The sequence below is a fragment of the Pezoporus flaviventris genome, unplaced genomic scaffold (genome assembly GCF_033815535.1).
Source record: "Pezoporus flaviventris isolate CSIRO_AGI_PZ_B2104156 unplaced genomic scaffold, CSIRO_AGI_Pfla_v1 ptg000148l, whole genome shotgun sequence".
Taxonomy (NCBI): Eukaryota; Metazoa; Chordata; class Aves; order Psittaciformes; family Psittacidae; genus Pezoporus; species Pezoporus flaviventris.
In genome coordinates, this window is record NW_026892696.1 from 2,183,174 (window position 1) to 2,210,897 (window position 27,724).

Consider the following 27,724-nt stretch of genomic DNA (forward strand, 5'->3'; position numbering starts at 1 on the left):
GGGCAGCGGTCGGCTACAGGGACCTTGGTCCCGGCTGTCTCGGTCCCGGCACCGCCCCGCGGCAGGAGAGAGCAGCGCCACGCTCAGGTTACGCAGCGGAGCTGCGAGCTGGCCGAACAGAAAAGGAACTCCAGGCGTCTGTCAAGAGACTCCCGACCGTGGGGGGATCTCTTCAGCCGCGGGGGTGCTCCATTAGCCCCCGAATCCGAACTCACTCGTTACAGTGTCCCAGCGTTCACTGGTACTCACTGCAGCACGTCTCCTCATGCCTGCTGCAGGGATGGTACAGAGAGACTTCAGTGTCAATTCAGCCCTCTCTGCTCTTGAGAAGCATTCCAGTTGACTAATAGCCTCAATGGCTTTCTTGCAGAACAAGTGTTTTTTTTCTGCAACTGATACATATGCTGAAATTATCAACATCAAAACATTGATATATCAGACAAAAAGTGTGGCTGTGTCTTAAAATCCACCTAATTTTTAATTCACAGATTGCCAGCATTACTAACCCAACCAACTATAATACATCTAGCAGGTTGCAGTGCATATAATTCACCTAGAAAGCTGTTCCAGTAAAAAAGATTTCTTTATATACAGTTAAAATATCAGATCATAAGTTGGTTTGGGACCGTAAAGCTCATCCAGTTCCAACAGGAGGGAAACCTTTCACTAGAGCAGGTTGCTCCGAGCCCTGTCCAACCTGGCCTTGAACACTGCCAGGGATGGGGCAGCCACAGTTTCTCAGGGCAACCTGGTCCAGCAGTTGTTGTTACAGAACACCCTCTAACCATCATGGCCAGGTGAACAGAGTCATTCACAGTACACAAATTGGTGTTGTCTAAAATGAAACAGAAATGCCTGTGTTTTTCTAGAATAAAGTGTGTGACTGGAAAACAATGAACAACCTTGACTGAAAGTGAAGGAAGAGGTTCAGTATTTGTCCCACTCAGTTCTTTCCTCTTCCTTGCATTGCTGTTTTATGACACAGCTCGGTGACTTGGCTTTCTGTTGCACAACAAGCACTTAAACCAAAAAATGTGAATTCTATTTCTTTCTTCACCCCATGTAACTGTCGCTGACAGGCAATACTGATAGCCAAAAGACATTTCAATCTGAGCATTAGGAGCAGCTTGTTTTCTGAAAGCAGGTATAAACACAGAAGTGCACAGAAAGAATTCAGTTATTGCCTCTTGCACAAGATTTGGGACATAAACTAAAATATACAGTGGCAGTAGTTATTTTTAGAAATTATTTTATATTCTAGACTTGCACAGAAGAGTGGAATTCAAGAAGACTGGAATTAACAACACTTGAAATTACACCATGCTCAAATGTACTATAGGTAGATTGTCCACTGATGGAAGTCAGTGGCTTGGTCCCATAATGCTGAGATTCTCCTACCGCATCTCTGGGGCTGTGGTTCCAGAAAAGTAGGAATTTCTCTGGATTTAATTCTTCAGTCACAAAATCTTAATAACATACCTTGCCTTATAGTGTGAGGCTTACTGGCTACACAAGATCCAGTGGACCTACTACATGGGTTTTCAAAAAGCCTTTGATGAGGTTCCACACCTAAGGTTATAGAAGACCAAAGCTGTCACAGGATTGGAGGAAAGGTCAGTTTGTGGATTTACTAAAAGGTAACAGGATACTGAAGTTATGGCTGTTGAAAAGGTAGGAAAGAAAGAGCACAGCATAATGTTCATTTTTCAGGGTAGAAAACAGTTTGCGGGGGGGATTGGTGGGGCCAGTTCCATTCAATATCTTCATCAATGATCTGGAGAAAAGAGCACCTACACAGAAAAAGCAATACTAAACTTCTCCAGGGAGTTACATGACAAGGGAAACAAAGACAGAAAGAGCTCATAAAAAGGTGGCAAATCAGCTTCTCATAGATAAACACAGGGCAATACATCTAGGGAAAAGTCATTTAACCCAGGCATACATGGTACATTCACATCTAGCAGCTACCAGAGGAGCCATCCTGGAGGCATGCTTGACAGTTCTCTGAGATCATCTGCTTAGTGTGCAGGGGTAGACAAAAGAACACAAACAAAATGGTGGGCGTCATCCAGAGAGGCACCAATAACAAAACAGTTTGGCACCATGTAAAACCTTGGCCTACCCCTCTTCAGTACAGTGTGCGCTTCTGGCCTCCAGGTGTCCAGAAGAATATAGTGACATTAGGGAAGATGTGGAAGAGGTCAACTAAAATGACCAAGGCAGTGGAACATCCAGCTTACGTGAGAAATATAAAAAGGTGGGAACTCAGCTTGGAGGCTCAGGAGGATACAGTCAATATTTATAAAAGCACCAAAGTATTGCACAAAATTCTGCAATACAAAAAATAGTGGCACTCACTGAACTTAGCAAGACATCGGTTTTAAAGTGGTAGAAGTACTTCTTTATGCAGTGCATGGTAAAGAAGCAGTCTTTAGTCTGTTGCCACAAGTGCTCCTGGAGGCAGATTGAACCAGGAAATTCAAAAGAGAGAAGAAAAACTAATACGCAATATGAATGAATGCTAGACTGGGACAAACTCTTCAGCATTCTTAATCCAATTACAATGGATGTTGTTGGAACTCAGAAATGTGAACAACAGATATTAACCAGGCTTGTGTGCTCTTCCTAATTAGCATCTCCTTACCATGACTGTTAGGGATAAAACGCTTGGCTTCTGCTATCAGACTGCCCCAAGGTGGTTTTTATGCTCTTAAGGTTTCTTTTCGTGTGTTCTAGGACAGAAGTTGTGCAGTTGCACAGCTGTTAACCACAGTACGCTGGCCAGGGTGAAACTACAAAGCAAATAGTTGTTTTTGTGATTCTTTTTTTTTTTGACTATTAAGGCACACTTTGTCATCTCATTCATTTTTCCATTGTCCTATGCGAAAACACAGCACTATTACATTTGCAGTTAACAAACAAGCAGTGTGAAAGATTGAGAAACAGCATAACACAAGCCAGTTGACCATGAAACAGATCTATTTTTAAAGATTAGATATGCAAATCAGTTTTACCCTGATGATTATGAGCAATTCTAAAACGAGATATTAACAATGTCATAGGAAACTACTGCTGTGCCTGTTTTTTCAGTCCTTTTTTTTTGTAGAAAGATAGTTTTATTTTCTTCATTTCCCTTTTTATAGCCTCCACACTGGCCTAAATCCACAATTCATCCAACATCCAAGTGTTCAGCCAGTTTGGCTTCCATCCAAGGAGGCCATTTTGTACACTTAATTGATGATGTGAAGTAATTAAAAGACATGAATCAGAACACAAGGCCAAGAAAGAGTGGCCTAAAGGCTTATTTGCCTTCTGTTTTCTAGGTCTGCGTGGCATCTTTTGATCCTATTTCCTCAAGAAACATAAAGTCCACAAACTTAAGAGTTCTGTTTGTGGGAAAACTGTTAGGGAAAACTGAAATTGTCATTACTTTCAGTTAAGATTTGAGACTTTAAGAAAAATACCAGATGTTGCAAAATACAAGCCAAAATTAAAAGTACTGACCATACTGGAATAGAAACAACACATGAAACATGTCCGAGTCTCAAGCTTAACTCAGAATTCTGGCTAGAATTTCCATAGCTAATAGAACTAATCAGATATAGATTTCAATCCATTCCTTCATGCAGAGAAAACAAGCTGTGAAACTTGAGTTGGCATCCAGATGTCTTCCGAATTTTGTAGCTTTGATCCATATTTGTTTCCAGTGTGATACTGGGAGAGAGGGAAAGAGAAATACTTGATGTCAGATATGAAGACCAACAGCTTGGATGATCCCTTAGTTTGTTTGATGAAGTAGGTTCTAGCACTCCTCATTTGAATGTATTGCAGTGCATTATATGGGTTTTCAGATAATCTAAGGCGCTATGTGTTTACCTCCCTTCTAGATTCAGGCTTAGTGTCGCACTGTAACTTCACACATCTTCTCAGTGGGTTATCTATCACTTCTCAGTGGCAGTGGTGGGGTGATGAAATTCCTTTCCCTCCTCTTCCACAGGAACCATGACATCATTCCATGGAAAAGACTCTGTTTCCTGCTCTGGATAGTGCATTGCTAGTTCCTCTTCCATGTTTTCCTGGCCATAAACATTACTTTCACATTCTCTAGCCGTACAGTTCTTGCCACTAGGCACTTCTGAAATGGACCCCACAATAACAGTGTCAGCTTTCATGATGTATATTTTTTCTGAGGAAGGAAAAAAATAGTGCTGAGCGTAGTTAACAATCACTGCTGACCCTAGAGATGGTTCCATTTCATGCAAACTTATATTTGGTTCACAGATTTTCTTCCCCCCCCCCGCCTTCTTTTTTTAATCAGAAGCCTGCAGAGCAAGCCCATCACTGTGAAAATACGTAATTCACTAACCCACTGATGTTTTTGGGATTTGCACATTATAAGTTGTCTACTTTGTTGTTAATTTAGAAGGTGCTTTTAAGTTTGAAAACGAAGCACTGGACATACTAAGTGAAGGCCTGCACATTTTATCCTACACTGTCTGTTTTTGGAGCACTGGCAATGGGACTCTGGGCATTTTAGATCCAGTAGGCCTAGCTCCTATGTGATGAAGCCACTGTGCTATGGCAAGGACTACAGGAGAAAAGCAGATTAGAAAAAGCAGAAAGATATTCACAAGAGAAGAAGCAATTAATTGGGATCTGGGGAAGATAGATTTGGAGAACCCAAGATTTATACTCCTGCTGTTTTGAGAAGCAAAAATACTTGCATTAAAAGCAGCTTTTGGGCAAGGATCAGGACTGTTCAGAAGTTCTGGGTAATTATTGGGGGTCCCAGGACCAGCAAAGAATGAGTTCCTTTCCAGTGGAGAATCAGCTACAAAATTTTCTGGGATAGACTTGAACCTTGTGTACAACTTGTTGACCCTTTACAAAAAGTAAATAAGGCCTTTGCTGTGGCTTGGACCACTACATTTTACTCAGAAGGATGCTGCAGATCAGACACTGTGGTTATATATTGTGTTAATATATATGTGGTTAATATTTCTGGGTATAGTAAGTGAAATCATCACATTCATCCCAGGTTGACTACTCTCAGAAAAATCAGAAAGTGCATTTAGTAAGGAAAAGTCAGCTCTAGCAATATCCAAAAAAAACCTTTAAATAACCTCTAAATTTGTTTTGGAAACATTGCCGGAATGTCTTATGTAGACTGTGTCTCAGGTAATAATTCTTCCCCTGTGACTACGCCTCCTTGCCTGACTTTATCTACTACTGTGTGTCATGGTCAAAGACTTTACAGGAACATATGTGAGACACATCTCAAGTTGTTACTGTGAAACCAAGAGAAGAAAATGGTATCTTGAGACATGTGGAGTACAACTCTCACTAAGTATTACAGCATGATTTTCCAGCTGACATATTTTGGATTTCAAATTTCTTCTGCAAATTTACATCTTCTGGAATGAAAAAGAGGAAGAAGAGCATTTTTCTGGTGGGTTCATAAGTGACTGAGGCACAGTAAAATGCAAAAATAAGAAAATATTCAAAATGAATATATGTACCAGAATTTGTATGTCAAAGGTTCTGGAGATTCAGCCCCAATCTCTATTAGAAGCTTGGGAAACTTTGCAGTTTACTGATAATTTCAGAATGACATGATGAACCCATGGCTGAAAAATTGAAAAGGCAAGAGGAAAAAAATAAAAGCAAAACCTACCAATTCGATTATTTGTGTGGTCTCTCACTCGAGAATCAGTGGGACAATCTGGGGCATTTCCATTACTTGGTGCCACATCAGTCAGACTCAGAGGAAGACTATGTGCATTTTCTGTCCTGGAGAACAAGTTATTGTTGGTTTCCAAAGGGAGAGTTCTGTCAATTAATTTATTCTCTTCTGGACCACCGTCAGTAGTCAGTATGATCTGCTGATACAAAGAAGAGAGTAGAAGTGAGGTGAATGTAAAAACAACACTGGGAAGATTGCAGTAGGTCTATGGAATCCTTCTGTGGCAGTTAGAATAACCTGATGCACTTCGTAGCACCACTGTCACAGGGAGTAAAAATTGATTAAGGAGCTTCAGTTCCTGCATCACTTAAAGCCATATTTTAAAAACGCGTTTCTAAACTAAATCAATGACATTTGCAAGAACGTACCTCACTTCCACTGAAATCCAGTTTTCTGGCCCTGCTTGGATGCTTTGGTAAATTCCACTACCTTGTCTGCAATTTAGACGCCCATGAACCTTTGCAAATACACCTATTTGCTAATTTGACTTTTTGCCACATGTCTCCCACTGTATGCTTTGCTGCAGTCTGCTATCCTCTAATGTAGTAGCAGCTTCATTCTGGGGGGCTGAAGCTCAGCAGCACTTTTTAGCAAAGAGTATAGATGTTAGATGCTGGAGGTAAGAATTTTAAGGGATTTTGATATTTAGTTGTGAGATAAGCATCAGAGGACAAACCTGTACAGATGTGTAATCATATAGTGAGAGAGCCAAAACTAAAAATATATGGAATATACATGAAAATACATAACTTCCACTTAAATTTTGCAAAGACCTACCACATTCCTACAGGAGAACAAAACAAGCCAGAGGCTGAACTGGTTGAACTTCAAAATGGAATTGCCTTAGCAGGATCTCAGGTGGGAGCAACAAGCACAGACTAGCTATTAGGTGAAGAATTAATTACAAACAGTCCTTTAAAAGAGGAGCCAGAGTCTGAGAGAGGCTGAAGGTCCCACATGACAGACTTCTGGTGGCTCCTAGCTCTGTTTCTGTTTCCACAAGGAAGATTTTTAAATGTGCAATTTAAAACTCTTGCTCATGTCTGACTCACTATGAAAGCAAGAGTGGAAGCTCCCCACAATTCAGGAATTAGCAATGACACAGTGAAATTAATGATATCTGATTGAAACCAGATCTATTAGAATAAGTAAGGTTTTTTATGTTTGCAGGTGCACAACATTTAAAAGCAAACTGATGTAAAAACAAAAAAAATGAACAGTCTGAAAAGTGTTTTAGCAGATAGGGACATTCAGAGACAGCAAGCCTAAAAACTGAGAAGACTCAGAGGATGAAAGTTGCTGTAATTTCACTGAAAGTGGAGGAATCAGAGCTGTGATGATTTCAGCAACTGGGGAACTGCATTCCATTGTTACCATATTAACTGAGGTTTGTCTTGTTCATCTGCAAACCATACTGTTAAGCCAGAAGCTGGTCCTGATGGAAAGTCTTCCAGACAAACAATACCCACTGTGTGCCCTCATTATAGTCATGCCAAATCCTACAAAGAGGGAAGGTGACATGAGGGGAGACAAAAGAAGATCAAATCCCACTTGTATGACTGGAGTAAGATAAAACGGGGCTGAGAGACAAAGTTATCCAAGGAGGTAGAATGATCCTATGATTTTGGATTTGCCCCATAGAACCCAACATGAATGGTGTTAAGACCAAACCAAATACTCCCCTCACAAGCAAGACTTGAGGCATCACATTGTTTAACAACACATCAAACATAGGCCAAGACATGAAAGTAGCAAACCCCAGCACATCCCATCGCTGCATCTATCATGCGTTGTTGAGGAAAGGCCATCCCTTTTTAACTGGACATTTAAAAATATCATTTACATTGGAAAGGAAAGGGATCTAGTTTGGAATATTGTTCACACTTACTGTACGTTTGTTCACTAGATCGTGACCTGCAATGGAAAGAGGAAAAATTATCAGGAGAAAATTCACAGCTCTCACAGGAATGTGAATAGTTGCCCTGAAAGGTCACCAAGCCATGTCCTAAACCACTCTGCTGCCCAACCCTCCTGCATTAGGCTCTCATTACCACTCAGGGCACACTTACATGGCACTGCTGAGGTGAACCAGCAACATGTTGCTGCCAGGACTCTGAGGTCCTGCTCTCCCCAAAACCCTCTGTGGCCACCCCTATCATTCTCCCCACACCACAACTGGTGTTCATCTAATGAAGTGATGAACTGATTAAACTTTCTAGGTAAGCAGAAGACAGACTTTTTTTTTTTTTTAATTAAAAATGTTAATAACTTTTACTGAATGAGCAAGTTAGATCAGTTCATCATGTGGTCAAGATGAATGCTAAGGATTAAGGGGATAATGGGATTTTATGCAAGGACTGAGGAAGGTAACACTGGAAATGAGAAGAAAGGAGTGTACAGCATCCTTCTGTAGCACCATGCAATTAGATGGACTCAGGCTTACTATTTAATTTCACCCTGACCTGCAGACACCTTTATTTTCAAGGCATCTATAATGCCGCACAGCAACCGTTCCTATTATAAAAGCAAAGTGAAGAAGCAAAAATTCCATTTTGAGAAAATTAAGCTGCACACAAAAGGTTTTAAATTTTATTCCTGCATAAATGAGTGTATAAAGCTCTGCTGTATGGTAATTAGGAGAATCTACCACAACAGAAGAGAATAGATCAGTCAGTGAAAATGGAAATGCTGAGATAGGAATTAGTTAATTGGGCAAAATGTGTGCGCTACAGGGGAGCAGTAGAGGTTGCTGCTGCCAACACCCACTCTTTTTGGAACGCATATGAGTGCTCAGGCATTAACGGGGCGTTTTTCCAGTAAGCCTCCGTGCACTGACGCGCGGCTCAACCGTTCAGTGGGAAAAAAGTGCCACCTAGTGACGTGTCAAGGCATCACCTGCCTGCGCTGGGCACGCAACAGGACTGGCCTTTTGCATGTCAGCGGCGACGTACACTTGACATTGAAAAGTTTCCCTTATTAAATAAAAAAAAAAAAATCCATAAAATAAAGATCCATATTAAAACTATCCACTTATTCTTTAGACATAAAGATTAAAATTCCTGGTCCATCAGACACCTTGAGGTTTGAGCCTGGATTTGCAGGAAGGGATGGAATGCAGATGTGCTGGTTAAAAGAAACTATTCATTAGTAAAACTCATCATGGACTGTACAGGCTCTAACAGCTTTATAGGTCTACAGCCAACCTACATCATGCACATCCTCCTCTCTATAAAAGAGGGAATGTGGTTCTGCAAGCACAACCCATACATAAGTTTAGGCAAAGCTACAGGAAAACAGTATCAGTAAAAATCACTCTTCCTCTCATGCCCAAAGTTCAACCTCATCTGCAGAACCAACAAATACTCACAAAACACTTCAGGTATCATTTAATATTAGAGTCTGTGCTGGGAAAAAAAAAACATTGGTTACCCTTTCCCCACCTGGCTTGTAGTATCTTCCTCCATAAATTCACAGCTGCTTCCATCTTTCTCTCATGTTCTCCAACATCAACTGTTTGCCTAGGAACCTTATCTTGCCCACGCACACTAGGCGGTAGTGAACATTCCCTTACCCAACATTTTGGGATATTTGAATTCCCAGTTGGCGTATACTTGGAGATCAAACAGGAAACAGCTTTAAAAACTCACGTTTTCCTTTGAGGATGAAGATCTGCTGCTTGCAAATTTTCCATTTCCAAAATGACAGCATACCCAAAAGTAGCACCATCACAGAGAGAACCACTCCCCAGAGAACTAGACCTGTAGCACAGAAAGGGAAAGGGATTACAGGAAAGGCTAAGAGAAGGCAGACTGGGAACTATCAGCAGATCTATGTGTTTGAACATAGACCCATGGATATCATTTCACAAGTTGTAGGGAATTTGAAGGAAGCTCCCACATAAAAATTGCCTTTACCAAAGATATATCCAAATAAAATATGCTAGACAGAGTAAATGCTTTATCTTTGTTACCTTCCATTGTTGTCTCCCCCTTGACTGAGGTGGGAAAGGTGCCAGCTGAAGCTTTCTCTTCAGCAGTTGTATTGGGGTTTTCAGTTGTTGTGGCACTTAAAAGGATACCAGTGATGGTCACTAGGCTCTCTTCAAACCTTTTTAGGTCAGAGTTATTTGTTTCATTGTTGAACCTCATGGACAATGTGTTTGGGGTAAGATAGGTGGGCGATTGGTCCAGGCAAACCTGGTCATGTGTTGCATTTCCTTTGCTTAACACGACTTTGTTTAACTTGGCACAGCTAGGGAATGAAAGAGAACAGTGTATCAGCACTAGAGGAAACTGACGTAGTACAAGGTAAGAGTATCTTCCATGCGACAAACATGTGCAACAGGTATGAAGAGGCCTTCCAAGTGCTGCACATAGGCCAAAAGTTATACCATTGCCTCTAAGATAAATGGGTCGGTTTGCAGCAGAAGCAATGAGTGTCCCTTTTTGTCATTTATGAACTTAGCTAGTCATGCTAAAGAGCTATGGACTTACTTTGTGTGGGGCTTGCAGATGTCAGTGCTGGAATTTTCATCAGAGAAGGTCCCAGAAGGGCACTCTTCACAAGTAACATCATTTGTTGAAGTGCCTGAATAAAAGTAACGACTGAAGACTGACCCACCAAAATGCATCAGGTCCAGGCCTATGGCCAAGCTCAGGAAAGGTAAGCTGGACCACAGGAATTCCTACCTCTAACTTTGACTCCAAAACCAGGCTTGCAGAAAGTGTGCTGCTGGCATCTTATGCAGGTGTTCAGAACAGGGGTCTGGCAGAACAGGCCTGGTCGGCACTCACACACACGGCTAGAACTGAAGGAGCAGGGCTCTTTCTCCACAAGGTCAGGCTCTGTGGGGAAGAATCAGATGTGATAACAAAGGATCAAGCTGCAAAGAAAATGTAAAGCAGGGGCCAAAGCCAAAGCCAAACCCAACATCAGTTCAAAGGCTCAGGAAGCAGAACAGGTTGCTGGCACTCTTCACAATGACAACTTAAGTCATGAACTGGAAAAGGCTGTAGATAATGGCTTGTAATATAAGGCAGAAAGCAGAAATCAGGCTTGGACAGCATTGGATGAGAGAATTTTTAGGTAGACCCAGGTCACACAGGAAGCAACCCTGATTATGTGCCAGGTAGAATTCTGCTGTCTAAACCAGTAACCAAGGATGGATAATTTTGCTGCTGGAAATTCAGAATGAATAAAGTATAAATAAAGTGTGAATAAAATATATATAGAAAATATAACTGTGAGGTATGTGTGAGGGAAAGCAAACCTTTTGTGCATGATACACAAGCATCACATCTTGGCTTTTGAAATGCTTCATTCACATACTGTTCAGGTCCACACCTCATGCAGTCTTCACCTGGGTCCCTAGGACATGCTTTCTTCTTAACATAGCCTGGAGAAAGAAAAGAAAATCAAAATATATGGGACACCAATTCAGAATACCAGGAGACAATCATCCTGCAGTTTTCTTGTATACTCATTCACTTGTTAGACACAGTCTTCTCTTTGTATGTGTCTTGGTTTCTCTAGGAGGGTTTTGCCTTTCTCATTCAAGTGTGAAGGGATCACAGCTGTCCTGTTTCAGCAACACTGTGCATGTAGTTATCACAATCAGTGTGGATTGCTGTAGGAAGAACACATGGCAAGGCTGTGGTGATGGCAATATTGACCTGCCATTACTAAGTTCACATGTAATTGTTTCCATGTTTTCCTCTTGACTAGAGCAACCCAGTCCTGATAATTGCTACCTAACCATCACTTTCCCTTCAAAAGTTGCCAGAATCACCTAGGTGCATGTGGATTCAAGCAGGGATAACCCCACCTCCCATGTTCAGAATGGAAGGTTACAAGATGGTGCTCCCTGAGCCATGTTCTGTATCTTCCTAGCAGGTTTGCAGTAGTTGCTTTCTAAGCAGCCCTTCTAGTTTTACAATTGCCTTGACAGTTGTGAGATGGTTTAATTTTCCAACTGTTTTCCTTAAACAAATCAAATTACAGGTATGTCTTTCTGATGCTAGTGTATCTCTGCTGAACATATCCAACTCCTCTGGACCCATTGCTCACTGAAAGCACAGTGCTCAGGATCTCACAGACCTTCTGTGTACATGCAGCACACAGGAGATTGGGCAGCTGGCTGAATTAGATGACCTCTGGAGGTCTTTGCCAAACTTAAGCTATTCTATGTCTCTGTGACTCTGTGCTTGTATCGGGTAATCATTTTCTAATGAAGAGCTTTTAAAAGCATCCATCTGGGAAGCTACGTACAATAGCAGCTAGGAGTATGGGAAAGGCTGGGACAGAAGCATTCCCAACATTTCAGCTCCTGAAGCAACAGATGAGGTATTCTACCACTGGACATAGTACCAAAGAAATTAGAAGGCATAGTGGTAAGCTGTGACCTTGTGGCCTTGCCAGGAAGTAGAAACAACAGAGGGTAAGAAAGAGCAGCGGTTGCAAAGCAAAAGAAAAGCTAAAGTAACAACTTAAAGATAGGAAGAGATGAATGTTTCACAGGTGGGAAACAGGAGAGAAATGAACTACAGTTTCAGCATCCAGCCTGCATCACCCAGTCATAGAGTTAACCACAGGGAGGGAGAACCTAGCAAGGCAATAACTCACTTGGTATGCAGTTTGGCAAGCATGATGTAGTAGTGCAGGTAAAAACAGCCGTGCTATATTTGGCCCACTAAATACCACCAGACAAGCCTGAACCACATCACTCCTGCCTCCTCCAAACTACTTGTCTGAGACTGTTCTTTTCAAGGTGACAGCTGATTGCCAAATCTCAGCACTCAAGCTGCACATATGTACCTGCACGTGTGTCATTTCCCCCTTCCTTCCCCAGTAACCCAAACCCTTTAACTTCAGTTATTTGAGATTTCCTGTACACATGGGTCCCTCTTTTGGGGGATGTATGCCCCAGGTGCAGTAGCTTTGAAGGTTGCATAACAGTGTCTCATGGTTCTGATCTCCACTGGCTGTGTTCACAGCTCAACAACCAGATAAAAGTCACCAGCTGCAATCACCTGTACAGAAAAATGTCCTGAAAGTAAGTAGATGAAATAAGTATTTGAAGTTTTTCTTTTATGAGTACATGCATTCATTCACTCCTGAGGATTTGCTGTTTACTGTGGGTAGGAAACTATCTTGAGTGTTGATTGCAGCACTGTCTCATGGAGATGAATATCTGATTTAGAGCCTAAACAAAAAAAAAAAAACCAAAAAACAACAAAAAACAAAACAAAGCCACCAGAAAAACCAACTGAACAAAAAAGGTTAAAAAGTCACAAACAGATGTGAAGTGGAATAACAACTTCTGCATAACATGAGCTGTTCCAGCATATACCGTTATTTCCCATGAAAGTCTCTGTTGCTCCCCTTGACAGGAGGGAAATACTTTGTTCTGCAGTGACAGAAAGAAACTATTCTTCTGGTATCCCGGGTATGAAGTGTCATTTTACCTGCACAAGAATTAAGTACATGAGAAAAGATGTGGCAGCTGTGGAAATTGATTAGAATGATCTTTTGAGGTTTGGTTTGAAGTTTATCTTGAAATTAACTTTGCAACAGAGGATGGCTTGCATGTGGGCCAGTGTGTTCAGACTGAAGGCTGTACATCTGTGAGCTGGAAGACCAAGGAAAGTAAAGGCAGGGCGCATCTAGAGTTCAAGATGCTGCACTTTGATTAAATAGAATTTTAGAAAAGCTTCTATTTCTTTGCAGTGAGCAGTAGTAGCAGATATGAACAGGTTATTGCTTGAAGGAGTCATACTAGATTAAAATGAAATAGGATTCTTATGGGTTTCTGTTGTGAATGAAGTCCTGGAGGATGGGAAGAGATGTCCAAGACTGGTATGAGGATGTGGTAACAAAATGAGTTGCAAGAATAAGCAGAGGTGAAGTGATTGAGACTGGTGGCTTGCTACAGACAGATATAAACCAGATACCTGCTTTTCACAAGACCTCACTATGACGTCTGTCATTATGGGAGCTTGTGCAAAGTATGGTTTTAAAGGAGAAAAGAGCTTTTCATGGGAGTGACTCAGAGACAGATTCCCACCTCTTTTCTTCTTTTACAGCACCAGTTTCTCCATCCCTTGTCTTACCTACTTTTACAGATTCTGAATGAATCTAGTGGTGTGGCCAGCAGCACAAGATATTCCAGTGGGAACCTCAGTGTAATTGCATGCAAATGATAGCAACTGAGAGCTAAAGCCCTCTTTATCATTAGTGTGCAAATGAATGTCAAAACTTTCCTCTGGAAAAAGAAAAAGATTTCTATAAGAGATTGATGATGGTAAAGTACCTTGAAATGCCCCACCCACTGAGGGGGTTTTAGGCTGATGCGGGTTGTTTCAGACAGTTCCATAACTCTTGTCTCACGGAGGTGTTTCCTGCTTTTTACCCTGTGTGTATGAGTCACAACCAGCTTCCGGCAAAGCTCACTGTGTCTCCTCGCAAGGGGCTGTTCCCTTTCTCATGTGAGACACTTTCTAAACTGTTTTGACTATGAAGATAATGACAGATTTTCCACACCTTGATGTTGGTTTGTTGTTGTTCTTTTTTTTTTTTTCTCTGATCAGAAACATGATGAAATATAACAAGGGAAAGTGTAGAGTCCTGCATCTGGGCAGGAACAACCCCAGGTTCCAGTATAGGTTGGGGAATGACCTGTTAGAGAGCAGTGTAGGGGAGAGGGACCTGGGGGTCCTAGTGGACGACAGGATGACCATGAGCCAACACTGTGCCCTTGTGGCTAAGAAGGCCAATGGCATCCTGGGGTGTATTAGAAGGGGGGTGGTTAGTAGGTCGAGAGAGGTCCTCCTTCCCCTCTACTCTGCCCTGGTGAGACCGCATCTGGAGTATTGTGTCCAGTTCTGGGCCCCTCAGTTCAAGAAGGACAGGGAGCTGCTGGAGAGAGTCCAGCGCAGGGCAACTAAGATGATTAAGGGAGTGGAGCATCTCCCTTATGAGGAAAGACTGAGGGAGCTGGGTCTCTATAGTTTGGAGAAGAGGAGACTGAGGGGTGACCTTATCAGTGTCTATAAATATATAAAGGGGGAGTGTCACGAGGACGGAGCCAGGCTCTACTCGGTGGCAAACAATGATAGGACAAGGGGTAATGGGTACAAACTGGAACACAAGAGGTTCCACTTAAACTTGAGAAGAAACTTCTTCTCAGTGAGGGTGACGGAACACTGGAACAGGCTGCCCAGGGAGGTTGTGGAGTCTCCTTCCCTGGAGACATTCAAAACCCGCCTGGACGCATTCCTGTGTAACATTATCTAGGTGTTCCTGCTCCGGCAGGGGGATTGGACTAGATGATCTTTCGAGGTCCCTTCCAATCTCTAACATACTGTGATACTGTGATACTGTGATAAATTCACTGTGCTATTTCATACCCTGAGGCAAGCTAAAATGAATTCTTAGATCTGCCTACTTCTCCCTACTTCAGAGTGTCAAGTCAATGGATAAACACACAAAAAAATTTAGCAAATTATTTTGCTTGCAATTTGCAGTCTGAAAAGGAGCAAGGCAGATAAAAGCAAGTTCACATCTGAACCCACACTAGGTATTGGTTCCTAGAACTGCACTTATCTTGAAGGACAAAATGTAACTGAGCAGATACACATGGTTCCTACTATCTCTATGAGAAAGGCTCCATGTTAATTTGACTGAATTATAAACATACTGACCTGAGGGACACTGGTAACAGCAGCTTCTTGAAGTTTCATCATAGAACCAATTCATAAGTGCATCACAGGAATGAGATGGAGTTAATGATGTCTAGAAATTGAGAGAGACAAAAGACACAATTAGAAAACCATTAGTTCTGTATTAGAGCAGATCCCAGTATCTGTGTCAAGTTATGGTAGTTGCAGGCAGTAAGGAAATGCCTACAGCTTTCTGAAAGTTCAAGTATCCTGAAAGAAACTAAATTACTGTTGCCCATATGCTTAAGCAAAGATTGCAATATTCTGTGTATTTAACAATAATTCAATATGTAGCTTCACTCAGCAGACTCTTTTGTCTGAAAGTCATTTAAATGTAGGAAAGGAATTGTAGAATCGTAGAATCCCAGACTGGTTTGTGTTGGAAGGGACCTTAAAGCTCATTCAGTTCCAACCCCTGCCACTGGCAGGGACACCCTCCACTAGAGCAGGTTGCTACAAGCCCATCCAGCCTGGCCTTGAGCACTGCCAGGGATGGGGCAGTCACAGTTTCTCTGGGCACCCTGTGCAAACACTTCAGCACCCTCATTTTCTTCTGGCAGGGTGTCCTGGGTTTAGCAGTAGCAGTCAATTTTTCTCTTCCAGCCTGGGAACAGTGCTGATAACACCAATGTTTTCCGTTGTTGCTAAGTGATGTTTACCCTGACCAAGGACTTTGTGAGGCTCATGCTCTGCCAGGGAGGAGGGGAAGCCGGGAAGAAGCAGAGACGGGGCGCCTGACCCAGGCTAGCCAAAGAGGTATTCCATACCACAGCACGTCATGCCTGGGGTGGGAGGGGTAACTGGGAGTGACTCGGAACAACATGGGCTTCTTGGTTGGACTCGTTTCTTGGTGGGTGGTATCGTATTCTCTTCCCTTGTTATTTTCTCTTATCATTGTTGTCGGTGATGGTAGCGGTGGTGATTTGTGTTGTACATTGGTTGCTGGACTGTTCTTGTCTCAACACGTGGGAGTTGCACTCTTTTGATCCTCCTCCCCATCCCTCTGGGAGCGGGGAAGGGGAGAGCCCCGGGGGGGGGGGGCGGCCCTCGATTGCTTTCAGCCCAGCACCACTCACTGGGAGTGAGTGAACAAGCTGTCTGGCTAGGGTTTAAACCACAACACAGGGCCACGGCATGCTCTGGGAAATTACAGCACTACAAATTTACTGATAAGAAAATTTGATTTTTTAATTTGACATGTCCCTTAATAATCCCCTAGAAATGTTATCAGAATTTTCTGTATTTGCTAGAAGGTTTATACGGTACTTTTTTATAAAGACTCAATAAGCACATTCTGCAGAGATTTTCCCACGATACTGGTAAAGCAGTTAATATTTCAGAAAAACTTGCATCTCAGTTTCTGTAGATGAATTTCTCATTGGCCTTTGAAATAATACCTATTGTCTCGTGCTGCTTTTGCATGCAGTGCAACTGCCTCACTAAGTTCACAGCTGTGTTTTCCTGTTTAATACACTGTCCTTTCCATGACAGGGCCATAAAACACAAAAGTTATTCAGTTTGCTCCAGGTTACATCAGAAATCAGGAACTTTTAGTCAAGGACAAAATTAACATAAGGACAAGAAATAGAAATGTACAAACCCCATTAAATTTTATCAAGCTCCAGGTTTGTATTGGGACCAGCATTGTGGCAGGGGATTGGAACTGGATGAGCTTTAAGGTTCCTTATAACCCAAACCAGACTGTGATCCTAGAATAGAACTGAGAAATCCTGCCTGACATCTCTGCAGTAACCACCGGGTAACAGAGCCTCTCCACAAAGCGCTTTTTCTAGCTTACTCTATAGAGGAAATAGCAGATCTTTGCTTGCTCAGCCTGACTCAAGTTTATAAATGTGCACCCTGTGGTGTTGTTTTTTTTTTTTGGTTTGGTTTGTTGTTTTTTTTTTTTGTTGTTTTTTTTTTGTTTTTTTTCTGAAGAGAAAGCCCTGGGCTGTAGGAAAAGGAAGTGGAATCTCTTTTCATCTGTGTGGAGGAGCACTCTGTTTAGCCAGCCACTCTGAGACTAAACTGAGTAACAGGAAACAACACAGTGAGATCAGTCACTAGACAAACGGTCATTCAGGAGTGAATTCAGTGATGTGAAGTGAAGCAAGCAGTTTTATTAAAAAAACTCAAGAATCAACAGCATCCTGGCTGTAGCTAAGTCAATCTGGATTAGCTTCTCTGTAAGAGCTATGGGGAATCACCACAAAACCTTGATCTTCCCTTCTTGGTTCTCCTGGGCAACCAGCTGGCTGTGAATTCTGTTGAATTTTAAATTGGGGAGGGGGGGAACAATATTCTTAAATGATTTATGCAGCACAGAAACTTACAGCTTATACTTGTATCTTTTGAGATTGAAAAGAATAGTGTAAAAAGTGGGAGGGAAGGGCTGCTTTTTAGAAAGTCAACCTTGTCTAAACCACTGAAATCAGGAATTTAGGATTAGATTCTTCTCTTAGTTACAGCAATGCAGATTCCGATTATGAATTTGACCTAATGTTAGTGCTGTGATAAATTAATGTGTGAACTGTGCACACATACTACACAAATTATGAAAATACACATCCAAAAGGGTACTCAACCTTTTTTTTTTTTCCCTTTCCACAAGAGGGATGCTATATACTACAGCCAGCTACATAATACATGACATCCACAGCTTCACAACAAATGTTCCCTTCAAGTATCCAGTTCAAGCACAACCTTGTAGCCACTTTTACTGTTTTGATGAGTCGAGCCCAAGGTGCTCTGCTGTAAAAAGAAGTAATTTTAACAAACCATGACATAATTTCTATGACTGAGGAGCCACTTTCTGAAGACCCTGCTACTTCTAACGCGTAGCTACCTGCAAAATGTCTTTACCAGCTGCCATCTGTTCAGTAGAGGTGTTTCATGAGTATGAAACTTCCTATAGAGCCTTTCAGCTACAAATAATGTACATATCAATGCTCAGTGTCAGTTATCATCTCCCTGTTCTTGTCATTCCGCCCCCTTTAAATCCTATGTTGTTGGATTCCTAATGTGACCTGCAATAGCAATGCAGTGATGCAAAGTTCTGCTCTTAAACTAAGCAGAGAGTAGGCTCTTTGTAGAAAGCACACTTGAAGATGAGGCCCTGAGTATAAACCAAGCTCCCACACCTCTAGGACTTCAGGCTTAAAGGGTCAATATAAACTACATAAGCAATACTGGGGAAGCTTTGCTTATGCGTGGGAAGGCCAGTGTCACTAAAAAATTAAATGGGCTTTGCTTCTTAACGTATGCAAGGCATTTTGTAAACTAAATTTCAATTTTTTATGCATCTGGAATAAAAAGAGCTTGCACTAGGAACCCAGCAAAACTTCCATGAGTTTTTTGGGGCATGAAACAAATCGGTGCCTTAAGACAAAGAACATGACCTGGAGAAACAGCAGAGGTGAAAGGCCATAGTCTCACAATGTTTTAAGTCTTCCATGAGATGGTGGTGCCAACTCATTTTCTTTTAGGAAAAGGATGAATGAAAATACACACAAGGGTAATGTAGTTTTAATTTTTCTGTCTCTGTGTAATGAATATCAGGGTAATAATGCAAAAAAAAGATAACCAGCCAAAGACTTGAAGTGAAAAAGGAACAAAAATGTGCATTATTAGTGGGTAGCAAAAGGTCTGAACTGAGGTAATTCAACCACTCAATGACTGAATATGTGAATGGAAGGATACAGGCTCTTCGGGAAAGACAGGCTGGAGAGATAAGGATTGGGGTTGGAGGTGAATGATTTTTAAGGTCCCTTCCAACCCAAAGTATTCAATGATTCTATGATTCTCTCAGTTTACCACCGGTAACTACTCTTCCCACATGTCAAATACCTCCTCTGATATTTCACCTACAACTAGGGTGCTCAGGAAGAGATCACTGGAAACAATTCAGCAAGAAACACAGGGAATTCTGGATTTCATGTTTTTAAGACTTTTTTGTTTCACAGCTGTTGCCTTTCTAACAGTAGAAATCTAGACATCAACCAGCAAATCCATCCAAATTTGGAGGGACTGCAAAAAACTTCATGCATATTTGTCTTGCTCTTCTTGGACAGAATGACAACTTATTGCTGGAGTTACAAAATACTTTAATGCTGATTAACCAATACTGTTAAAAAGTGAAAAATATTTCAGTGGCTTGGCCAAAAAAAAAAGAAAAATCATTATATTTGCACATATTTATGGAAGCAACATATGTACATAACTTCTCAGAAACTGGGGTTATTGAACCAACATGTCTACTTTCAATAGCAGCTTCTCATTCCTATGTAGTGGTAAGGCTACTACAAACTGCAGCTGGAACACAGTCTGGATCTCTGTTACTTGTGGAGACAGTGTTCTCACGGGAGAATGCATAATTAGTACATAAACTCTGAATAATCCTGAAAGATACAGCAAGGCCATGAGAGGCCCGAAGAAGCTTAAGCAAGCAAGATAAGAAGAAGCTGGAATTCACTGAGTTAATGAGAACTGTGGACTGTTGGCAAGCTTTCGAGGTCAAGTTCTCACACCTGTGCTTAACCAATTATATGTTAGTCACTAAGGGTCTTCAAGACATGTATCCAATCATAATATGCCAAATCACTGTAAGTACATGTAAGAAATAGTATATAAGGAGTTAAGGCTTTGTAATAAATTTGGCAATCGCTTGATCACATTGATCGTCTCTGCGTTGTCCGTGACTCCCGCATCAACAGTTCCTCACCTGGTAATATCAAAATGAGTTGGGTGAACTCCTGTAGTTTGAGTAGTCCAGTACTGAGCTTGGACTTCCAGGCTCAAATCTAAACTGACAGCAACATGACAGTGAGGCCACCAGAAGGGTGAGAGCAGGAAAAGGTCCCTGTAGCTTAATGTTCAAGCTTAATATTCAAGGTTAGTGGTTCCATTGCTAGCTCTGAATGGGGTCTAATGGCAATCTACTGGGTTCTTTTGTGGCGGTACCACCACAGAAACCAGATAGGCTCTATAGGGGCATACAGGGCATGCTGCCTCTTCAGTCCCACTGGGTCCTCAATTTCAGATTTGCTTGTTTTACCAAATCTTGTCCAAACTGTTGCCTATGGTGCTGTAAACGCTTATCCTGCCAACATTTGCAGCTGAATTGCTAAGGGGAGGACAACTGCTACCAGGATAGGTCAGTCTCTTACAGCAGAACTTACACGGTAAGAGACATTGTCTCTGGCTTTTCCAGTGAAACATAAAAGCATCTTACCACTCAGGGTAGCAGTTTGCTCAGGAGGACATCCCATGGCGTTCATAATTAAAACAGGCAAGGGAAAAGCATGTGGCTACAAAAGGAATCTGGTGATGGCACAGAATGATCCTGTTCAAATGAGGGGAAATTCTGAGCAAAATTCCCACCAGCAGTATCAGCACTGATGTCCCCAGCACAGAGACACTGTTTTGAGCTGCACAGACCTGTTTTGGGATGTGTTGCCAGTGGCTGCAGCTGTAGGAGCTGGCTACGTACTGGGTTTCGGGTATTGTGACTGACATGATGGTTGCCAACAGTGGACGCATTTAAAGATCATGTCCCCCTTGTCAAGCCTTAATCAGAACAAGCAGCACCTAAAAGAAGGGAGGGAATCACAAGGGCAGTAAGGAGAAAAGGGGAAATTTAACGTAAAAAGTGGTACTTTATCATATGAGTGCTCAAGAAGAACACAGCAGGAAGGACAAGCATATGTGCTCTTACTGCCCTCATTGCCAACAAAAATCTCAGCCTTTCTAATATATTTCTGGTTGTGAGTGCTTTGAAAATAAAAAGCATTATGAAATGCTGAATGAGACACAGAAGGTTTAACTATAATATAGTGCAAGTCTTCTGCCTTGGACCATTAACCCGTTTGTTAGTATGAACTTGAATGAAAGATTCCATTCTTAATACATTCAAGGGTAACAATGGAAATTTAACCCTGTCACATAAAAAAAGACAAGGAAGAAACCAAACCATGATTATTTTGCTTCAGGATTGTGTGACTATCACTGATAAAACTAATTTTTTCCAGTGCAGAACCAATTTATTTAGCTTAAGACTCTTTGCTAGGCAGAAGCTGAAGGTTAAGGTTTGACTTAGCTGGTCCTAGCTGCTCATAAATAGCTTTTGAAATGAAATGAAGGGATAAATCAAAAAAGGTTTCAGCCTTGCATTACAAAACCCCAACACTATCACCTTCTTACAAAAAAACAGCGTCTGTGAATGTTGGGGTTCACCTTCTTGATTCCATGGTGTGTGTGTGTAGACGCCCACAAAAAAGAAAGTTCTAAGAAATTCCCCACTTAGTGTTGGTCATTTCTCCTGGCTTACAGAAATTGTGAGTCAGCCAGTGAGAGAAGATTCACACCATCACCTTTACCCCTTCCTACTCCCTCTTCTTCTTCCTGGAAACACTAGTCATCTGTACTCAGCAACAACTATTACATAGCTTGGCTTCATCCAGGATATCTCCAATAAACTTTACAGAACAAACTCTCCTCACCTCTGCAAGGAACAGAATAAAAGGCACTAACCTCAAAATCCTGTCTTAACTAACATTCAAAGTCATCTTCTCTTTCATCTTTTGACTGTCCCTCCTCCTTATCCATTTTTGTCTGAATCTCAAGACACACAGAAACAGAAGTTAGATTCTACCAAGGAAATGTAGAATTCTAGCACCATTTCACTTTCTAAGGCACCATTTCCTTCTCTAAAAGGTAATTCATTCTCAATAAAGAAATACCCATTTTATCCCAACTGTCCATTAGTACTGATAGTTCTGGTTTTTAATACGTATTATTAAAAAGCTTTTAAATTCAAAGATCACAGAAGTATTGCTGAATGGTGTATGGAATCCAGCTGTGGTGGACGGTAGGTCTTTGTCCTTCCCACTAATTCTGAAGGAACTCTGGATGGGTCTGTACTAAGAACCGATTAGCAAAGTAGAAATATATGTCTGTTACAGCTACGTTAATCCTGTGGCTCTTTGCCATCCAAGGGTGCAATCCCACTTTCATTCTCTTACCTGTACACACATTTCCCTTCCACTCTAACTCCTTTATTGTTTAAGACAGAGCAATTGTGTTTCCAGGGGATGATTCAGAGTTCTAAGAGTTCATTTGACTGAACACTGTACTTTCTGAATTTGTGAAGCTGTTTTTCAGGGGGTTACTCTACTGAAACAACTCAACCTGTGGCTACACAGTCACTTGCACTAAATTCAATGCAAGGAAGTTGGTAGCACTGTGTAGCCAGGAGCAGAGCCTCCTCTTTGAGTGACGGGTCTCTGCTGACAGGCACAGCTGTAATGGGAAACCTCACAGATGTTATTTCTGCATTTGTCTTCTGTATCAGAATTGATTTGATCTGGATTGGGCATGAGGACACAATCCAGAGTTAATGCTGCTTTATGCCAGCTGTACAGGAGCAGATAAATATTTAAACTACCAAGAAGGTAAGCTGGTGTGGCAAGCCATCACCAGTGTAGCAAAAAGGCTATCACTGCACAGATAGCATGTCCGCAGTTTTTGAACCAATTTGAGCAAGCCATGAGTCTATATCAGACTAATGCAAGAAGTTCTTAAATTGCATTCAGTGAACTGTTCAACTGGAGGAAGACAGAGACTGAATTTCACCAATCTTTTCCTGCATGCATTTCAAATAAGGGGGTTTGATTCAGTGGAAGCTGGAATACATCCTGTGAAAGAAAAGGCCACAATTTTTATCCTGCTTGGACTGCTGTGTAGCAGGCTGACCAGGGATCCCTTGGCTTAATGCTTTTCCTGACCTGTCAGGACAACTGTTTTGTCTTTCTTTAAAGCATTGCAGCTCAAGGCCCAAGTAACTAAAGCAAACAGATTTGCAATGGGTTTTGCAGTGCTCACTTTTTAGAATTTGTTTTGCGAAATAGGATTTTGTAACTCTTCTCACTTTCCTTGTATCTACACATTTGCTATTTCAGTTTAAAAACAGGCAATTGTAAAGATGGGACTGAATTTAGTATGCTACCCTGCAATTCAGTCAGGACAAGGTTTGACTCATTTATTTATGGTCTTTTGAGCTCATAGAGAAAAAGTGATGGTGAGGCAGAGTAAGAAAACAGTTTGCTATAAATGAGCTGTCAGTCAGGAAGAAAGAATATTACAGTAAAATACCCCAAAACTTCTACCAGCATTAGCTATTCTAGAACTGACTAATACTGTAGCAAAACAGTTGACTACCTTTCAAGCTTCTGTCCAAATTCTGACAGTACAAAAAAGCTGATAACCTAAAACTCAAGCAGTCAAGCTTCATCTGCTTGATGGTAAAGACATTATTAGCAAATGAAAGTTGACAAACCCAAACTTTGGGCTCAAATGAGGTGGAATATGATTTAAAATATGATCAATAAGCTGTGATTTGCTCACATTAAATACTATCACTTGTCCTCAGTAACAGTAAAAGCAAGTGTTGCTGTTATAGAGGCAGAAAACAGTGAAAAGCCAGTTGCATATCCCATCGAGATCTACATATTTATTCCAGGTAACTGGTGATTTTGCAGTGAGTCTGAATGTTGACAGAGAATATCAGAAAACCGAGTTTTTTCTCTGCCCCTTCCATTTTGTTAACATAACACCAAAAGCGTTATAAAATAGCAAAAATACCATTTTTTTTCTATTGCCATATGAAGACAGGCTGAGAAAGTTGGGGCTGTTCAGCCTGGAGAAGGCTGTGTGGAGACCTCGTAGCAGTCTTCCAGTGCCTGAAGGGGGCCTATAAGGATGCTGGGGAGGAACTCTTCATTAGGGACCATAGTGGTAGGACAAGGGGTGTTGGGTTCAAACTCAAATAGTGGAAGTTCAGGTTAGATATAAGGAAGAAGTTATTTATGGTGACGGTGGTGAGGCACTGGAATGGGTTGCCCAAGGAAGTTGTGAATGCTCCATCCCTGGAAGTGTTCAAGGCCAGGTTGGATGGAGTTTTGGGTGACATGGTTTAGTGTGAGGTGTCCCTGCCCATGGCAGGGGGGTTGGAACTGGATGATCTTAAGGTCCTTTCCAACCCTAATTATTCTGTGATTCTATGCCTTTCTCCTAAAGCAGTTTGCATTCAGCAGACTGGACAAGCTTATTTGAATGCCCTCCTAAGAATTCCTCAGGTGTGTAAGAATCAGAGATTCCAATCTTACAGTCAGAGATCCTTCTCTTTTTTCAGGAAGAAGACAGTGGCAGGACAGATAACCAGGGCAAAGTAGAGGAAACTTGCAATGTGGGAGGGGAATTTACAACTAAACACACAAGGGCAAACTCCTACTCTTACCAAAACAGCCAGGAGGATATTTTTCAAATGTCTGTGAGGAGGATGCAGGACTTGGTTATTTTCAGAGATCTAATCAGAGTCAGTTTCTTGGAAAAGAATCTCCTGACAGTCCAAGTGATGGGCTATATCATTCAGTTATGACGTACAGACAGGTGCCTTGGACTAATATATGCTCATACTTTCACTACAAGGGAAAACGGCCAAGTCCATGGTCCCACACGGTGCGCTATCACTCACCTACTTGATTTTACCTGTGCAAAGGGCCTCTGCAACTGACCTGTTTTGGTTTTCATGTGTGTGCATAAGTGTCAGCCAGGGAAATTACCGGATTTGTGCCAGGAGCTGAGGGTTAATCATCACAGGATTGACTAGGCAGGAGAGGGTACATGGTGGCAGGGGGGGAGGAAACCCACAGGAGGTGATACGATCTCAGCAGGGAGCTAGCTTGCATCTACAGCATCAGCTGAGTGCAACTAATGGCTATGCTTATTTTAAGTCAATTTGATGAGGAAGTAATAGCCCACTCATGAGGAATTCACTGTCAGAGGGATGTGCAGTTGTAAAAAGGAAGGAATTTTACTGTTGTTTGCCTTTAAACCTTTCATTTTACCAGTCCTGACTCACATCAGCAGCATGAGCAGAAGCCCTCTGAACCCAGCTTTGCAAGGAGCGTGCCTCTCACAGAGCACCTGGCCACCCAGGTGAAAATAAAAGCCACTCACCCAAATAAACAAAACCAGGCCCCCATCCCTATAAAATCTTTCCTCATTCCCATGTGCCTGGAGGTGCAGTAACACTACCAATGCTACCAAAAGAAAAAGATCATAGCTCATATCCCTTGCTCCTGCCTGCAAAGTTCCCAGAGAGGGCAAACTCTCCTCATTGCTCACTTTATAGCTTTGTCACCCTGCATTGCATAAAGTCCATTTCTGTGGATGCCCACTACCCAGCACTCAGCCTATGGGCAGGATACCCCTGTAGCCCATGGTGACCCCAGACCTCTCCAGGCTCCTGCATCCTGAGGGGATGCAGGATCCTGGTGCCACTCTGCCTTACCTGTGGGGCTGTGTGGATATCCTGGAGAAGTAGCAGGAGCCACAGTCCTAGTGCCAGGCTGCAGTAAGCCATCTGCAGTGGTGTTAAATCTCCTTACCCCCCAGCATCACAGGTTAGACAGCCAGGCTGCTCCTCCCAGAGTCAAGATACTCCCAGAGTCCAGCCCAGTCTTGCTTCGTGTCTGTTCATTCAGTGCAGAGAGAGCTATTTCAGATGATCAAGACAAGCAGGAGACAGGCTTTGAGACTCAAGCAAGCTGAGAAAACAATTTAGAAGGAAGGGGAGGGGGAGGGGAGTGGGAAGGGGGGAGGGGGGGAGGGATGATGGACTCCCCACAAAAGAAAAGTAAAACAATAACAAACTAAATCACATCAATCACTAGTCCCGGAGCCATCGTGTTTCTGTGGGTCAGTTGCATGCATTAAGGCTGTCACCAAGGCACACTGCTGGCTGTGCAGAAACACAGGCTCCTGAGTCATCTAAGCTGCCCTCAGAGAGCACTTCAGCACCCAAAGCCTTGGCCAGGCATGAGTCCAAGACCTGCCCTGCCCATCTGCCACTCTCTCAAGAGCTGCAAACGCCTCAAGAGAGTTCCCAGTAAGAAAAGCTCAGTTTTTCTCAATACAGTCCTTCGCCTCCTGCTTGAAGGAGTATGTGAAAACTTACAACCATCCATGGTGACTTCATGAAGGTTTAGGCTTTACATACTGTAATTTAAACACCAACAAACCATCGACCATCATCTTGAGAATCCTTCTCTTCCCTCCAGTCCCACTTGAAATCAATTCCTGTTGCTGACCATCATTTCCCTTGGACTGCTACTTGTCTTTTCACTCATGTCTGTTTGTTCCTCTGGATAACGTTTTTTGGCTCTGGTGCTCAGGAAGAGTTTAGCTGAGTTAAGGTGACATGAAGGTTTCTTATCTGCCCTAAAAGTTTTACTGAAAGTAAAAGTTAGCCACTTCAAAAAGAGACAGACTGTCTTGAAAACTTGCTGAGGTGCTCAGGAAAATGAGAATTTGAATTCTCACACCCATGGTTTGGTTTTCTTTTTATTCTTTTCTTCTCACTCTTATCAGCAAAAAGAAAAACAAAAGAAAGAGGAAAAGATTGAAAGATGGATAACTGATTATTTTATTGAAGACCCACAGCTACCTCACTGCCATCACAGCAGAGTACCAATGAGAGCATTCCACAGGGGATGATGCAAATGTTTTCTTAAACTCACAGCTATAAATCTTTTCTTTTTAACTATCTGCCTCTATTTCTTTCCCCAGAATACCATTTTATATAACCCAGGCACTTCAGATCATTGCATATTGTGTATGTGACACATAAATTTAACCCCCTGCCTTCACTCTGTCAGGTTACTTCTGAGTTTCTAACCATTCTTAGCTATAAAAGCTACTGTGGTAGGGATGCCATTAAGATCTAGAGACAAATAAGTATTTGAATGTCCAAATATAACATACTTGGATTTCCTAATTAAAGAATGGGCTAGAAAACATCTTGTGTAATAATAGGGAATTCTCCCAATCTGTGAGTGCAGTTTCAAATTATGTAGTTGTCAGGGTAAATAGTGACCTCTGTTTGTATTTTTTCTCCCCTCGTTTGTTTTTTCTCCTTTTTCCTTTTTTCTTATGTTGTCTGATCAGCTCCCATTTAAGCTTTTCTAGCAAAAGGACAGGAACCACCTAAGACACAGCCTGGAAAGCTATACAAGTCTCCATAAACTATACTGCTGAGGTCAACACATCTGATATAAAACCTAAGTATCCAGCTACAAAAATTCATGTGTGACAGACTTTCCCAGGACTGTCAACAGGGAAAGTTTTCAGACCTGTTTTCCAGAAAAAAAAGCTAAGACTAAAATGAGTATACTGAGCATTTTGTAATTATATGTATGTCAGTTCCTTT

The 27,724-nt window shown here is 41.9% G+C and overlaps 1 protein-coding gene across 1 annotated transcript; it reads right to left on the reverse strand.

Moving 5' to 3' along the window:
• Positions 1 to 3,076: 3,076 nt before the first annotated feature.
• Positions 3,077 to 26,028, reverse strand: TNFRSF8 (TNF receptor superfamily member 8). Its single transcript, XM_061479331.1, has 11 exons — positions 25,808 to 26,028; positions 15,442 to 15,532; positions 11,013 to 11,138; positions 10,432 to 10,587; positions 10,237 to 10,330; positions 9,714 to 9,994; positions 9,391 to 9,501; positions 8,819 to 8,866; positions 7,632 to 7,657; positions 5,675 to 5,882; positions 3,077 to 4,186 (listed from the first exon to the last, which is right to left on the reverse strand). Exons 1-11 carry the CDS (start codon positions 25,877 to 25,879, stop codon positions 3,942 to 3,944), a joined length of 1,458 nt encoding a protein of 485 aa, XP_061335315.1. The 5' UTR covers positions 25,880 to 26,028; the 3' UTR covers positions 3,077 to 3,941.
• Between the last annotated feature and the right edge of the window lie 1,696 nt (positions 26,029 to 27,724).

Coding starts and splice junctions, on each gene's coding strand:
- TNFRSF8 (XM_061479331.1), bottom strand. CDS start 25,879: ATGGCTTACTGCAGCCTGGCACTAGGACTGTGGCTCCTGCTACTTCTC. Junction 11,139..15,441: donor CTGTTACCAGTGTCCCTCAG/GTCAGTATGTTT, acceptor TTCTTTCTCCAG/GCTATGTTAAGAAGAAAGCA. Junction 7,658..8,818: donor ATCCAGGCTCAAACCTCAAG/GTGTCTGATGGA, acceptor TTTCCATTGCAG/GTCACGATCTAGTGAACAAA.